Source organism: Sebastes fasciatus, chromosome 19 (assembly GCF_043250625.1).
Source record: "Sebastes fasciatus isolate fSebFas1 chromosome 19, fSebFas1.pri, whole genome shotgun sequence".
Taxonomy (NCBI): Eukaryota; Metazoa; Chordata; class Actinopteri; order Perciformes; family Sebastidae; genus Sebastes; species Sebastes fasciatus.
Window position 1 is genome coordinate 4575709 of NC_133813.1, and position 15049 is coordinate 4590757.

A 15049-nucleotide genomic window follows, 5' to 3' on the forward strand; every position below is an offset into this window, starting at 1 on the left:
ATGATATTATTGTAGGTGCAGTTGGTCGAGAAAGAGCTCATTTTAACTGCTTTTGGGTAGTTTATCTATAATAATGCATCGTATGTTGAGCAACTGATCAGAGGTTTTGTGTGTAAAATCTTAATCTGAAAAGAAGCTGTAGTAGAATAAGAAGTAGAAATGTTCCCTCTGAATTGTACTGCAGTAGAAGAATAAAGTGGCATAAACTGGAAGTATTCCAACAAAATGATAGTGTGCAGTATAAATCCACTCGCTGCAGGTATAAATCTGAACAGAAGATGGTGATATCATGCAACAGATGATCACCCAGCAACCACAAATATCAACAAGGAACAATATCAGAAAAGAAAAGAACATATTCTGACATTTGTTTGGCTCCAGCTTTGAATTTAACTAATGAAAACTGCTGTCAGGCTGACGTTTGTCTGATTTTAACTTTAACCCTGTACTATCCTGACCTGAGATAAATCAAATACATACAGTTACAGGCTCTTTATGTTTTGCCAATAAGTATTTCAAAGTTTGATGTCTGAATCTCTGGATGTGCTCCGTCTGGTGAAAGTATTTTCAGGGTCTGCTGTGCAGGCTAATGGCAGCCCCGTGTGTTTTGGTGTAATTTAGCCCATGTCTATCTTTAGTCTGTAGGAAATTGAAAATCATGCCTATTCCTGAGTTCCAGTTACAGCTGCTCATTATGTAGGAGCCTATATCATTACAGTCAGGTTGTCATTACAAGCTCTCCTACACACAGAGAGTAGGTGTCAGCTAGTTTGTGGGAAGCAGTGCCACCGTGTGTCAGAAAGGAGCATAGCCGGGGTTTAAAACACAAAGATTAATCTGGTGTGTGAATTTATTTTATTCATTTAGTTTTACTTATTTTTATTTATTTATAAATTTAATTTAATTTAAATTAATTTTTATATATTTTTTATATAATTTTTATTTATTTATTTATATTTATTATTATTAAAATAATGTGGTGTGTGAATTTATTTTATTCATTTATTCATTTTTTACTTATTTTTATTTATTCATAAATTTAAAGTAAATTTAATTAAATTTATTGGATATATATTTTTTTATATTTATTTTTATTTATTTATTTATGTTTTATTATTATTATTTTTTATTTTTCCACACAATTCAATTTTTGTATATTTTTTATATAATTTTTATTTATTTATTTATATTTATTATTATTAAAATAATGTGGTGTGTGAATTTATTTTATTCATTTATTCATTTTTTACTTATTTTTATTTATTCATAAATTTAAAGTAAATTTAATTAAATTTATTGGATATATTTTTTTTTATATTTATTTTTATTTATTTATTTATGTTTTATTATTATTATTTTTAATTTTTCCACACAATTAAATTTTTCGTATATTTTTTATATAATTATTATTTATTTATTTATATTTATTATTATTATTATTACCTTTTTTTGCTCCTTTGTTTTTGAATAGTCTGTTTTTCAATTTACAATTACTATCTGTTATATGGTTATAGGTTGTTGTAGTCTTTTTTTCTTAAGGAAACAATGTGGTGTATGAATTTATTTTATGAATTTATTAATTTTTTACTTATTCATAAATTTAAAGTGAATTTAATTTATTTATTATATATATATTGTTTTTATATTTATTTTTATTTATTTATTTATATTTTTTTATTATTATTATTACTTTTTTCAACTCCTTTGTTTCTGAATAGTCTGTTTTTCAATTTACAATTACTATCAGTTATATGAACATATTATTGTTTATATATATATATATACATATATTATTTGTTGTGGTTTAGGTTGTTGTAGTGTTTTTTCTTAAGGAAACAATAAAAAGCATGATTAAACCAAATAAAAAAAACACATTAAGATTGATAAATGTTTTTAAATGATTTTTTACAAGAAAAACATGCTCATATAATCACCTAATTTAACTTTTAGACGTGTGTACTCTGTCCTGTCAAAGGTGATTTCAGTTCAGATTACTTGCTGTGAATGTAGGACAAGGTGTGTCAGCTGTATAACTGTCATGTTTATAACTACGTTGTTTATAAGTACAATATACACAATAAAAGCGTGTGACTTGCCAGCTTTGTTCAGAGGTGAAAGAAGTACTCAGATCCTTTAGATCCTTTTCATATATGTTCACATTATAAGGATCAATGTTGTCATATGGAGTGTCTATGTTGTATTTTCATTATGTTGTTACTCTGTACAAACAACATCTATTGCACGTCTGTCCGTCCTACAGGTTTCCTCATCCGCTGCGAGGCTCATAAAGGACAGAGGGTGTCATATGATACACAGATTGTAAGGGCAAATTTGTGGTTTGTGATATTGGGCTGTATAAATTGACTTGAATTGACAATGCAGTCCTGCATTCAAACTCAAGTATTATTAGCCAAATTTACTCAAAGTGAAACTGAATTGTAAAAGTTTAATGCTTTGTCAATAAGCATGGTTTCTGACCTTTGAGCTGGCTGCTGTTAACACAGCAGGGCAATTCATAAATAATAAAATCCTAATTGGGGTTATTAATTTGATTATGAATTGGAGGCAGAAACAATTCAAAACTCAACATTAATATAATTTCTAGATGCTATTGATCTAATTGAAGATTTGAGCTTAATCTTTTATTTCTATTTTAAATCATCCATTTGCCTCTAAACTTTACATTTACATCTAGGGCTGAAACTAACGATTATTTTCTCGATTAATCGATTCGTTTTTTGGTCTATAAAATGTCAGAAAACGGTGAAAAATGTCTTTCAGTGTTTCCCAAAGCCCAACATGACGTCTTCAAATGTCTTGTTTTGTCCACAAATCAAAGATATTCAGTTTACTGTCATAGAGGAGTAAAGAAACCAGAAGTTATTCACATTTAAAGGGACTGTTTGTAACTTTTTACAGGTATAAATCTACCGGGTCGGGATCCCATGCGCGCTCGCATATGCTTGCGTGTGGCCGTAGTCTCTCCTCCGCTGCCTGCTTGCCTTCACTCACACAACGCGCGCGTTCTCGCTGTCTCGCTCCACCTCTAGACGTGAACGCGCGCTCACTACACACTGCAGAAGAGTTAGTAGCTCTGAGAATATCTAGTGAATGTACAGTGGACGTTTGTGCAGAAATAAATGTTGCAGCTCCTCCAGACCAACAGAGGTTTCCCGTGTCTTGTGAAGTGACGGGGCTCTGCAGAGAGAAACGTTGTCGTCTCCGACCGGGTGCCGTGTCTCCCCTGTTCACTCCGGCTGCGGTCGGGAGACGATAACGTTTCTCTTCCTGCTTCAGCCTCGGCACCGACCCGCTTCTCCTGCTTCAGCCCCGGAGCCTGAAGCAGCGGGGCTGAGGCAGGAAAAGGCAACACTAGGATCAGCATTGGTTCATGGAGAGACCTTCGTCTGGTCAGCTAACATTACTGCCAAGCAGCTGAAATATAGAGTGATATTGTGGTTTTAGCTGACGTGTGTCGCCTCACTGTTTTGAGCGATGCTCGTTCATGTCTATTTAGAGCGAGCAAGCGTGAGCCCGACGCTGACTTTCGTTGACTTAACGGCCACAGGTGTCGCTGTTAACAAGCAATTCTGAAAGTTACAAATAGTCCCTTTAAGAAGCTGGACTCAGAGAATTTAGACTTGTTTTTTCTTAAAATAATTACTCAAACCGATTATCAAAATAGTTGGCGATCAATTTAATAGTTGACAATTACCTGATTAATCACTACAGCTCTATTTTGCATTTAAAATGATAAAATAAAACATGTGTTCTTCTCTCTTAACACATCGGGAAGCACACCCTGATGTGTTAAGAGAGAATTTTGCAATGCAGTTTCGGTTTATAGCAGTATTGTGGTGTAGGTGTGTTTAGTGCTGGGAATATCGCTGCGCAATAAAACAGAGATAAAGCCAGCAACCACCACATTAGTCACCTGCTTTGATCGGTTATAAAGACTCACGTCGCCTCCGGTCTCAATCTGTCGTCCAGGAGCCTCTTTTGTCAGTTTCACCATCCTTCAACCATCTGGTAAGATTTACCTTCTAACGACTGCTTGACTTGGAACTTATTGTTTGATGTTCTAAAGAGGTTTAATTTGTAGATATCTCTGCTAGTAAGATACAGAAGTAATGATCACAAAATAAGCCCTTGCTTTATAAGCTCAAGAACAAACATCAGTGACAAACTCTTTTCATCCAACAGATCCTGATCATGGCTGTGACCAACCAACCAGGCAGCTACGCACCCTCTGAATTCCAGACGGGCCTGTGTGATATCTGCGATGACTGTGGAACTTGTGAGCACTCCTTCCTTTTCTGATTAAAATACACATTTAAGACATTTGCAAGTAAGATGTAGATGTAGTGTTTTTCTTATTAATACAGTATGCTACGGCCTTTTCTGTTTCCCGTGCCTCGGCTGCTCCATCGCCAGTGACATGGGCGAGTGCTGCCTGTGTGGTCTGAACGGGGCAATCCGCAGCGTCTACAGGACCAAATACAACATCAATGTAAGTTTGTCTGTGGCTACATGGAGCTGGATGACTGTAGGACTCCATTTAGACAATGTAGTATAACAGTTATTTTCAGGTAACACTGAGTGTGATAGTACTACCTTTAATTGTGGTTATAGCACTTTGTACAGGTACAGGAAGCTGTAAAAGTTGCTTCTGCTTGTGATTCCACGTCACAGCCAGCAGTGGAGGAAGTACTCCTTTACTTCTGTAAAAGTACTGATATGACAATCTACAAATACTACACTAAAAGTAAAAGTCCTACTTCCTAGAAATCCTACTGAAGTCAAAGTATTATCAGCATGATGTACTTTAAGTATCAAAAAATACTCTTCAAATGGCCTTTGGGTGCAGCATGTTACTGTTGTAGCTGCTCCAGGTGAACTACTTTATATACTACTAATACTAGATATTAATATTACTTTATATACTAGACTAAGTTACTTTAGTCCAGTGGTTCCCAACCTAGGGGTCGGGACCCTCCTGATAAATCTGAGGGGTCTTGAGATGATTAACGGGAGAGGAAATAAAGTTTCTGATAAACGAACGTCTTCAAACTTCTAATCTTTTGCTTTTACGTGAAATATTAGATCATTTTATCGGTTTGGGCCTCGCTATATTTAAATGACGGTGAATCACTCTTTAAGTGGAAAGGAGCCACACCCGTTTTTTTTTTTATACGCCACAAAGGTTAGGAGCTGCTGGTTTAATCTTTAACAATGCAGTTAAAGATTAAAGGTCAAATTGATAACATTTTTATGTCGACGAATATTCAAAAAACAAACAAATATCCACAGAGCTTTTAGAATGGTGCCAAATAAAAGTATAGCTTTTCCTGAAAAAAATTATTATGATTGTGAAATGATAATTTTTATAATTTTAGCGGGTCCAAAATGAATGTTTTGTTTCACTGTGGAAGATATCTGATCCACTTCTAACAAGGCTTGTGAGCCAAGAGTAAAACGACGTTGGTGGTCAACTAAACACTGGCTCTCGATAGAGACTCGTACAAAGTACGGTCTACACCTGCTCTATATGAAAAGCATCTCGAGATAACTTGTTATTATTTGAAGCTATATAAAAATAAATTGAGATTGAAAAATTGAAAAAAAAAATTGAGATGGGGCCATTTGCGAGTTTTTGCGTCAGCCACAGTAGTTCTCCTACATGCTTGACCTCAAGTTGGTTGCAATCTGCAACCTCACCGCTAGATGCCGCCAAATCGTACACACTGTACCTTTACACTATAGAGTAAGGGAAAGAATAGAAAAGCCAAAAATTGAATGTAGTTCTGTGTAGCAGAATTTCGTTTTTAGCAAGTGTGGCGCCACAGATTGGATGGATTTGCATGTTTGCATGCTGATGTTAGCATTTAGCACCAGTGTGTGAAAGTGCAGCCTCACTTCTTCTAGTTGCTTCTTGTTCCCTACACCAGAAATAATCACTTGACCCATTAGATTCATCTCACGTCTCCTTTTGGGGGCCCTGACGCTCAGGTTGAGAACCACAGCTGTAAAAGTGAACAAAAAAAAACAGTCTGTGTATGTTGTCTGTTCAAATCCTTCACACTTGAGATACAAAGCTCATATATTTACAGACTTTCTGATGCTCTCTGATTCAATTACCTCGTGAAAAACATTTAAATTCCCCTGGTTAGTCATCGATGTACACACTTGCATCACAAAACACTGCCACCGCATCCAATAGAAATGCCTCCTTGTGTTCACAGGGGTCGATGTGTAGTGACTTCATGGCAAACATGTTCTGTCCATTCTGTACCACGTGCCAACTGAAGAGAGATATCGACCGCAGAAAGGAGCAAGGCATTTTCTAAATGGGTGAGTAAATACCTCATATAAAGTACATAAACCACATCATTACATTTATGGAGCTGTTGTAATCATGGAAAATCTCATGTGTACTTTATTCCCTCCAGATGCTGCCACCACACCAGACAAGTTGTAAATGTGCTGGATCTACAGCCCATTCTCTCTCTGATAAAGATGTTTATAAAGTGGTATTCAGTATAATTTAGCCTTTAATGGTGTTGTAAATTGACTATCTTTGTGATTTTTTCTGTATCAACTATAATCCTCGGAAGGAAATGACATTCATCTCTTCCAGTCAGTTAAACATTAGTCAGCTGGGACACACCCTGAGAGTGGAAAGCGGCGTCATGATTTACTGCTACTGTTATAAGATAAAGCTTATCTGTGCTGTCCTCAGCAGGTGTTCCTTAAATAAAAAAAACTCTTAATCTGAACTAGTCCCTTGTTTTCCTGTTTGTACACTTTTGGATATTTCACGACACTCTGGCGTTGTGTTGAATGTTTTTGTTTTGTGTCCATTTTTATCCACGCCAGCGACAGACGTGGCCAGAGACATTCTGTTTTCAGGTTATCCGTTCGTCCGTCTGTCTGTCCGGTCCATTCAGCGATCTCTCAGTAACAACTAGAAGGAATTTCTTCAAATTTGGCACAAAATGTCCACTTGGACTCAAGGATGAACTGATTACATTTTGGTGGTCAAAGGTTAAAGGTCAAGGTCACTCTGCCCTCACATCCGTCCCATTCTCTTGATATCTCAGGAACGGCTTCAGTCAATTTCTTCAAATTTGGCTCAAACTTCCACCACTCAAGGATGAACTGATTAGATTCTGGTGGACAGGGATCACTGTGACCTTACTTTCGTCCCATACTCGTGAACATGATATCTCAGACACGCCTTGAGGGAATTTCTTCAAATTTGGCACTCAAGGATGAACTGATTAGATTTTCGAGGCAGATGGCCGCCCACCCAGAGCCTGGCTCTGCCCAAAGTTTCTACCCGTTAAAGGGGAGTTTTTTCTTGCCACAGTCGCACCAAGTGCATTATAGAGTACAGTCTAGATCTGACTATATGAAAAGCGTCTTGAGATAACTTCTGTTGTGATTTGACTCTTTATAAAAATAAATTGAATTGAAATTGAATAGATTTTGGTCGTCAAAACTCAAAGGTCACCGTGACCTCACAAAACACATTTTTGGCCATAACTCAATAATTCATATGCTAATTATGAGAATTTCACTCACATCCCTAACAGGATAAAATAGTGAAATGATGAAATTTTGGACAGATAATGAACAAAAATAATGCTCTATGTGGCACAGAGGCATACGCTACAATGCATCAGGTAGCGGCTACACAGACTATACTTATTAGCATCATAAAATCACTGTTGGTTTTGGTGTATTCAGGGAACTTGTTGATAAAAGTGAAACATTACACTAGCCTCATTCTTTACAGCTGTGTTATAAGATTCCAAATTTGTATTGTAAAACAAATTGAACATTTACATTTTGATTTAAGAACAAGGTTTTGGATCATAATTACAAACTATAAAAGTGTGCACTAAGGAAAATATGTTTGAAATGGTTGGAGATGAATTTTTCCACGCAATAAAGAATGTCTTTATGCACACGTCTGCAAAAATCTGCTCTGCTTTTTATCCTCATCAAAGTATATTGTTGGATATGAGCTACTGTAACCAAACAAACAACAGCACAACTTTATGTTTTTTATCAGATGAACAACAGTTGAACTACAAAAATGTAAAAGAATGACTTCAAATTAAAGATTTGAGTCAATGTGTGTGTGGTTAAGAAGAAGAAAAACATTTACAAATACAAAACATAGTTTTAACTAAGCTCTCTGACTACTTTTAACTTGCTTTAATATTTTTCTGTCTGTATCATCCAGTACTCTAATGATCTCACAGGTCAACCAAACGAATGTCCTGGTCGCTAAAAGAGGACCAAAGCTGCTGGAAAACAAACTCAGAAAGTGCATTTTATGACTTTATCGTATGAATGCTGATATAAATTGTACAACATCTCAATGACTTTCTACTGAAGCAGATAATAAACTTAAACAACACGACCACAATGCTTAACGACTTCTCTCTGCTTTGAATTTAATTCAAAATTTCAAAAGTGTGGACCGAGAAGGTTTTACATGACGCCATAAATCAAGAACCTCTCGACAGACGTTGTTGTGTCATTATGTTAAAAACAGGAGGATGTGTTGGAACGCAAAAGACCAGTTGTTCCCCCGCATCTTTTCACTTGTTTTTGACACTATTAAATGTCAACTATCTAAATAATCACATCCAAATTTTTAACATGCCAAGTAAATAATATGAAGTCACACCTAAACTTTACATTGTAATTCTCCTGTGGATTCATCTATGCCCGACACAGATCTGAAATATTGAGAAACATTGAACTATTTTCCCTGAGGGGAAAAAGCAATAGAACAGTGTATCCGTGATGATGGTGATACCAGAGGCTTCTCCTTCCGTTACTGGGACTGAAGTGGTGACGTTTTTTGACCAGGAAGACAACACTTTAGGACAGGCTCATTTGTTTTGGGAGGGGTGGGGATGTTTACTGAGTCATCTGGGTTTCCATAGCCTGTGCAGCCCACTCTGGAGCAGCCGCACGGATCTTTTCTAGGAGGTTGTTGACTTGGAAACACAGAGACTGGATCTGTTTGTCCCAGGTAGGAAGGGCTTCACGGGCTGCCAGAGACAAAAGAAGAACAAAAAGGGGCATCAAACACATTTCCATTTCATGACGTGTGTGAGTAACTATCTATCACAGCTCTGCCCCGTTCCATCATTCCTGTATGAAGAGGCCGCCCCCTACTGGACGCAGATAGATAGTTAGTTAGTTTATTGAGTCAAATATCACAATATAAACAATATCACCAGATTAACAATAGAGCTGCAAAGATGAATCGATTAGTTGTCAACTATTAAAATAATTGCCAACTATTCTGATAATTGATTAATTGGTTTGAGTCATTTTTTAAGAAAAAATACTAGACTTTGGTGCATAAAAAACTGTCAACTCACTCTCAAAGTGTACAATGCTGTCTATCTGGTCGATGAAGCCATTCATTCGTCCTTCAGTGATCATCTGGGAAGCAATTTTCTCAGCCTAAAGACAAACAAAGCAAGCAAAACATCTCTTTATATATATTATGGGAAACATAATTACTTCATGGTCATTGTTTACAGAAAAAGCTTAAAATGAAAAACATAGAAAATATTTATCTAAGCGATGTCTCACCTTTGCTGGGGGGATTTCCAGCAGTGCTCCTAGTTCTTCAAAAGTGATGTTGTTGTAGAGTTTGCTAGCAGACAGGAGGTTGTGTTCGATCACAGCTCTGTCAAGGATGCTGGAGCCTGCGAGAGAGAGAACACACAACTAAAATGACATACATGCTTATATTACGAACCTCATAAACTGAGGGTCAGATTGAAACATATATTTATTACATGCAGTGCCACTTTTATTACGAAGGAATTAAAATCAGTGACTAGCGCAGGTGATGTTAAAAGCACCCCACCTCCTCTAGAGAAATAAATCCAGTCTGAATGGGGTTTAGACGTCCCACTGAACTGTGCCTATTAAGCTTTTTCCACTTGCAAAGTGAATTAGGCAGTTGACAATTTCAATACCAGGTGATTGTTTTTAGCAGTAAGCTACTGCAGTTTTTCTAGACACAACACACTGCATGGCACGCAGGGCTCACACGGCCTAACCAGCAAAAATGTTAGCTATCACCAGTTGAAGAAGTGATGGTGGGAAAAGGAACATTTTGCCCCATCGTAAAGCCAATTTACTTCGCTCACCATCCGCTGTGGTGGCTTTCTGATGAGGCATCAGCATGGCAGCAAACTCCTGCAGCTGGTTTCCTCTGATAATACGGTCCAGGTACATCTTCTCCAGAATACCATAGGCAGCCAGCTGCTGACAGCGCTCATCCTTAAAGAGAGTGGCCAACATACGGGAACGCTGCTGGCCTAAAAAAAAAAAGACAATATTTATGGTATGAGACACAAAGTTTGACATTTAGATTATCTTTGAAAATGTAAACCTAAGCACATTAGTCTTGGTGGTACCTGCAGAGGCCAGTATGGTGCAGTTTAGGGCGTGTTTCAGTGCCTCCAGACGTTCAGTCTCATGGACAATTGACTTATAAGACAGCTCGTTGTATCTTTGTGCAGCTTCAATGAACTTCCTCCTGAAGTCTAGGACTCTGGCATAGCACACCTAAGAAGTAAAACGGCATGAAACACTGATCGAAGCAACTACAGACATTGTTTACTACAAAAGTAAGAGTGATGCAGATACAACCTGTGTACCTTATAGTGTATCTGCAGCTGTTCATTAGAGGACTCATTCTGAAGCAGTGAAGCTCTGTTGATGTAGGCCTCTGCCTGCACTGGATCATCATCCTCTAAGTAGAGACGGGCAATTTTCAGGTATGTATCCAACTTATAGTCAACATTGTATTGCCTAAGGAAGGAAATAAAAAAGTATTTAAAGACCTGGAAATATCACAAACATTAAAAGGTGAAGAAATAAATCTGCTAGAAGCTTACTTACTTCTGTCCTGTTTCCAGGGGAATACCAACTAAAACCTGGGCAGCATTTCTCCAGTCTCCCTCCTTTTCATAAATGGTTGCTAAGTGCTGTCTGATTGAGGCTACCTGAGGATGCGTAGGAACATAATATAGTTATGCATTTCTACATAACTGACTGAATTGTCAACAACAAATACCCAGTAGGGCTATGAGAGAGTGTGAGGGCATTTACTTGTTCCTCAAAGGAGATGACCCTCGGCTGAATCTTTTCCAAGGTGAAGTGATACACTGCTTTAGCTGTGGCGTCAGGCAGGTTGGGCAGATGTGTACAGAAATCAGTGAGCAGCTGTCTCGAGATGACAAGACTGACATTTTCATTGACCACTGTAAAAGATAGATAGAAATATTGAGGTAACATATATATATGTTTACATCCAAATGTACTGAGCATGTAGAAAAATGATGCTAAAAAAATACAGGCATAGCATACTTGCTTCAACAAAGGCCTTCAAGGACTCCAGCTGCTCTGCCTCTGTAAACTGAATGGCCTTCTCCAAAATTTGTCGATATCTAGAAAAGATTTTACGGGTTAGAAATTACATCACTGTTTATTGGAAGTCCATGCAACTGATAAATGGAAAATTTAACAGCCTAAGATTGTAAAAATGTGATACATACACACACTCTGTCACACACACACACTTAAGTATAAAAAAGGACACCATCTCAGCACTGGAGAGCTCCTTCATCGACAGGCTGCTCCACCCAAAGTGTGTGAAGGAGCGCTATCGCAGGTCCTTCCTTCCTGCAGCTGTCAGACTCAACAACCAGCACTGCTCCCAGTAGACCACTTACACACCAAAAACTGACAATAACCTGATATTTTCAGGTGAAATTTCATTTCATTCTCACTGTGCAATATCATTTTCCACTTGTGCAATTTTGTTAATAGTCTGTTTATTGTCAGTACTGTATATACTGCTCCTATTTTTATACTTCCTTCTATTTAAATGGTTCATATTTTGTTACACTTTGTTTAGCTCTTTTTTTTTTTACTGTGTTAGCTGATGCATATTGTTTCTTGCACTATCCCCTTTGCTGCTGTACACTGCAAATGTCCCCACTGCGGGACTGATAAAGAAATATCTTATCTTATGAATATAAAGCTTAAAAGCACATTATTTATTGCACATAGCTTGTTGGGCAGTTAATAAAAGGGGCATTTAAAGAACAAACGATACTGTGAAGCAGCAGCAGAAGTGTTGAGTTAGCATTTGTACATTTCTTCTCAAATTTGAGCCTGTAAGCTGTAAGTTCAAACTCTTTTAAAGCTATGAAATGCCAGCAGCGGCAATATCTCCTGAGGAAGCTCAACTCTTTTGGGGTCAGCAAGGACATCCTCACAACCTTCTACTACTCCTTCATTGAGAGCATCATGACATTCTCCATCACCTGCTGGTTCCACTCCATCAGCCTTCACAACAGAAACCGCCTGCAGAGCACAGTCAAAGTCTGCTCCAAAATTATTGGACTTCCTATTAGAGCTCTCTCCACCTCTCTATGCGAGCAGCAGATGTTAAGGTCAGATGGCAGGATCTTACAGGACCCCTCAAACGTCCTGTTCCCTGACTTTGAGTGGCTCCCATCAGGACGCCGACTTCGCTGCCCAGGCTGCAGGACACAGAGGACGAGGGCAACCTTTGTCCCCAAGGCTGTCCTACTCCTCAACTCCCAACCATTCCTGTCCCTCTACTCACCCAACTATTTTGCACTATTTTAAGTATTTTACTAGTATTAGTACTATATTAGTATCATTATTTTTAACTTTTAACCCTCCTGTTACCTTCAAATTTACTAACATCTTTTATCCTTGGGGTCAATTTGACCCCAGCAATTTAAACCTCCAGAAAATGATTATAATTAAAATTGTTACCCAAGTTTATGTGTCAGGTACTTTATGTTTGTTTGTTGACTACCTAAATAGCCCTTTAAATAAAATCAATATCTTCACGGGAACCATATTTTGCCACCCCCAAAGCGTGGGGAAATATCAAACTTCTCGCGAGAATGATGTTTCCCCTCCCCCATGTCGTGTGAACTATCAGTGGTTCTACTACAGTTATGGTTATGTTAGGTTAGGGCCCTAAAGCTTTTTGAAGATTATAAAGTTGCATGTTATAGTGACCTCAATATCATCCAAAACAAATGTGTTGTAAAATGTTGATATTTCTTATATGTTTTATACAGCTAAAACAGCCTGGGGTCAAATTGACCCCAAAGAACACCGATGCGTGCAGCATGTATACAGGACATTGAAAACATATCATCATTTTAATTTTATGTTTACCCAGTTGTCCCCATTAAATTAGGAAATGTCATTAAATATGAAGCAAAAAAAAATGATGTCAATCATTTATTTAGAGACGTTAAACATTGAATGGGGTCAAATTGACCCCAAAGATAATAGGAGGGTTAAGATGTTTCAAAATGTCCTGTTTTGTGTTGTTAATTGTACTACTCTATTAGCCTCTGCAATGACACCTCGGGGACAAATAAAGTGAATTGAATTGAATGAAACGGAGCGTTTCATACAGAGGGCTAAATACAGGTATATTCAGGCAGACAGTATGAGGAAAATAAAGTTGTTTTTTAACATCACAGCATGTAAACATGTTCTAGGAGAAACACACAATACAAGTATGAACCTGAAAATGAGCATGATATGGGACCTTTAAAGCCATGTTAGCTACCTAACTGTGTGCAGCTAGAAAACAGTAGCTGTTGGATGCTAATATGATCAAATATAACAATAATATCAGTGTTAGACTCGACGCTTTTATGTCAATTGCACATGGTGTTACAGTTTAAAGGATAATATGTAATATAAAGTGCTTGACAGACAGTTTAATGTTTACCTAGCCGGCTGAATGTGTGGCTAATGTAGCTAGGTAGCTAACGTTAGCTTAGCTAGGTCTACCCTCATTGCGAGCTATCTAACAGTTACTGCTTATTTTATACATTTGTAAAAGCATAATGGTGACTATTAGGAAGTAATGCGTCTTTTATAATCGGGGAAACATACTTGGCAGCCAGATCTTTGTGAGATCCAGTTGAGTTCATCAGCAGAGCCAGCTCCTGCCTCACGTCGGTCGCCATTGTTGTCGCCTGTCGAAGTGTCAACAACAGCGGCTTCCGGCTTCCTCTGCCAAGAGAGGAGCGACAACTTCCGGTCCTCCAAGCGAGCAGCGAACAACCAAACAGCGACGCGGCGAAGCGTGTGAGCGAAATGAAGCGAAGCGAAAGTCCTGCACTTCTTCCTCTTCTTCTTTGGTGTTTATTTGCGGTTGGCAACCCAGTTTATAGGTGCATTACTAACTAAAGCTGTTAAAAAAATGTTTAATGGAATAATAAGCACATTTTGCATATTGATTTAAATATCTATAAAGACTTCTGGGAAATCATAACCAAACAACATTGTGAGTGGGAAACAATAAAAAACATAAAAACAGATACATGGATAACATTAGGAAAAGCTAGTAGAGTTGTCCTGCTGATGATGAAGATGATAGCAGAAACAAATGAAGAAACACAGAGAGGATATTCACCTGTAACATTCAAGAAAATAGCACAAAATATATTTAAAATAATATTGAAAAAACCTAGCTGAACAGCTCTGTGTTTGCTGATATTTAGCTAAAATCATAAAAGGTTTAATGTTGGATAAATACAAAGTATTTATGGTATAATAAGTTCTGTTTTTCCAAAAGTACTCATCCAAAATGCAGTGGAGTAGAAGTATAAAGTAGATTCAAATGTAAATACTCAAGTAAAGTATAAATACCTCAAAAAGTACAGTACTTGAGTAAATGTAGGCCAACACCACTGATTTCTAACTATTTCGTTGACCTCATTCAAGACTGGATTGCCAACAGGCCAGACCCTCTGTGTCCCTGTAGTAAAATCTAGTTTCAATAACTTTATTATTTCGGTGCATATTTACACGATGTATATGTTTGTGTTTAATCAAATTAATATTGATTTAAAAATGGTTCCTGGAGCTGCAGGCAAAATGTAATGACTCTTGTAGCCTCCTACTACTTAAAGGTAACAGTATACGTCCACAA

The 15049-nt window shown here is 37.4% G+C and overlaps 2 protein-coding genes across 2 annotated transcripts; one reads left to right on the forward strand and one right to left on the reverse strand.

Annotated features, from left to right (window-relative positions):
• Positions 1-3902: 3902 nt before the first annotated feature.
• Positions 3903-6776, forward strand: LOC141756941 (placenta-specific gene 8 protein-like). The gene is made up of 5 exons (XM_074617003.1): positions 3903-4029; positions 4204-4297; positions 4386-4510; positions 6243-6351; positions 6450-6776. The coding sequence occupies exons 2-4, from the start codon at positions 4213-4215 to the stop codon at positions 6345-6347; spliced, it is 315 nt and encodes a 104-aa protein (XP_074473104.1). The 5' UTR covers positions 3903-4029; positions 4204-4212; the 3' UTR covers positions 6348-6351; positions 6450-6776.
• A 1280-nt stretch (positions 6777-8056) lies between these two features.
• cops4 (COP9 constitutive photomorphogenic homolog subunit 4 (Arabidopsis)) lies at positions 8057-14165 on the reverse strand. The gene is made up of 10 exons (XM_074617002.1): positions 14008-14165; positions 11416-11495; positions 11158-11309; positions 10948-11051; positions 10704-10857; positions 10461-10611; positions 10191-10361; positions 9625-9740; positions 9408-9492; positions 8057-9071 (listed from the first exon to the last, which is right to left on the reverse strand). The coding sequence occupies exons 1-10, from the start codon at positions 14079-14081 to the stop codon at positions 8938-8940; spliced, it is 1221 nt and encodes a 406-aa protein (XP_074473103.1). The 5' UTR covers positions 14082-14165; the 3' UTR covers positions 8057-8937.
• Positions 14166-15049: the final 884 nt, after the last annotated feature.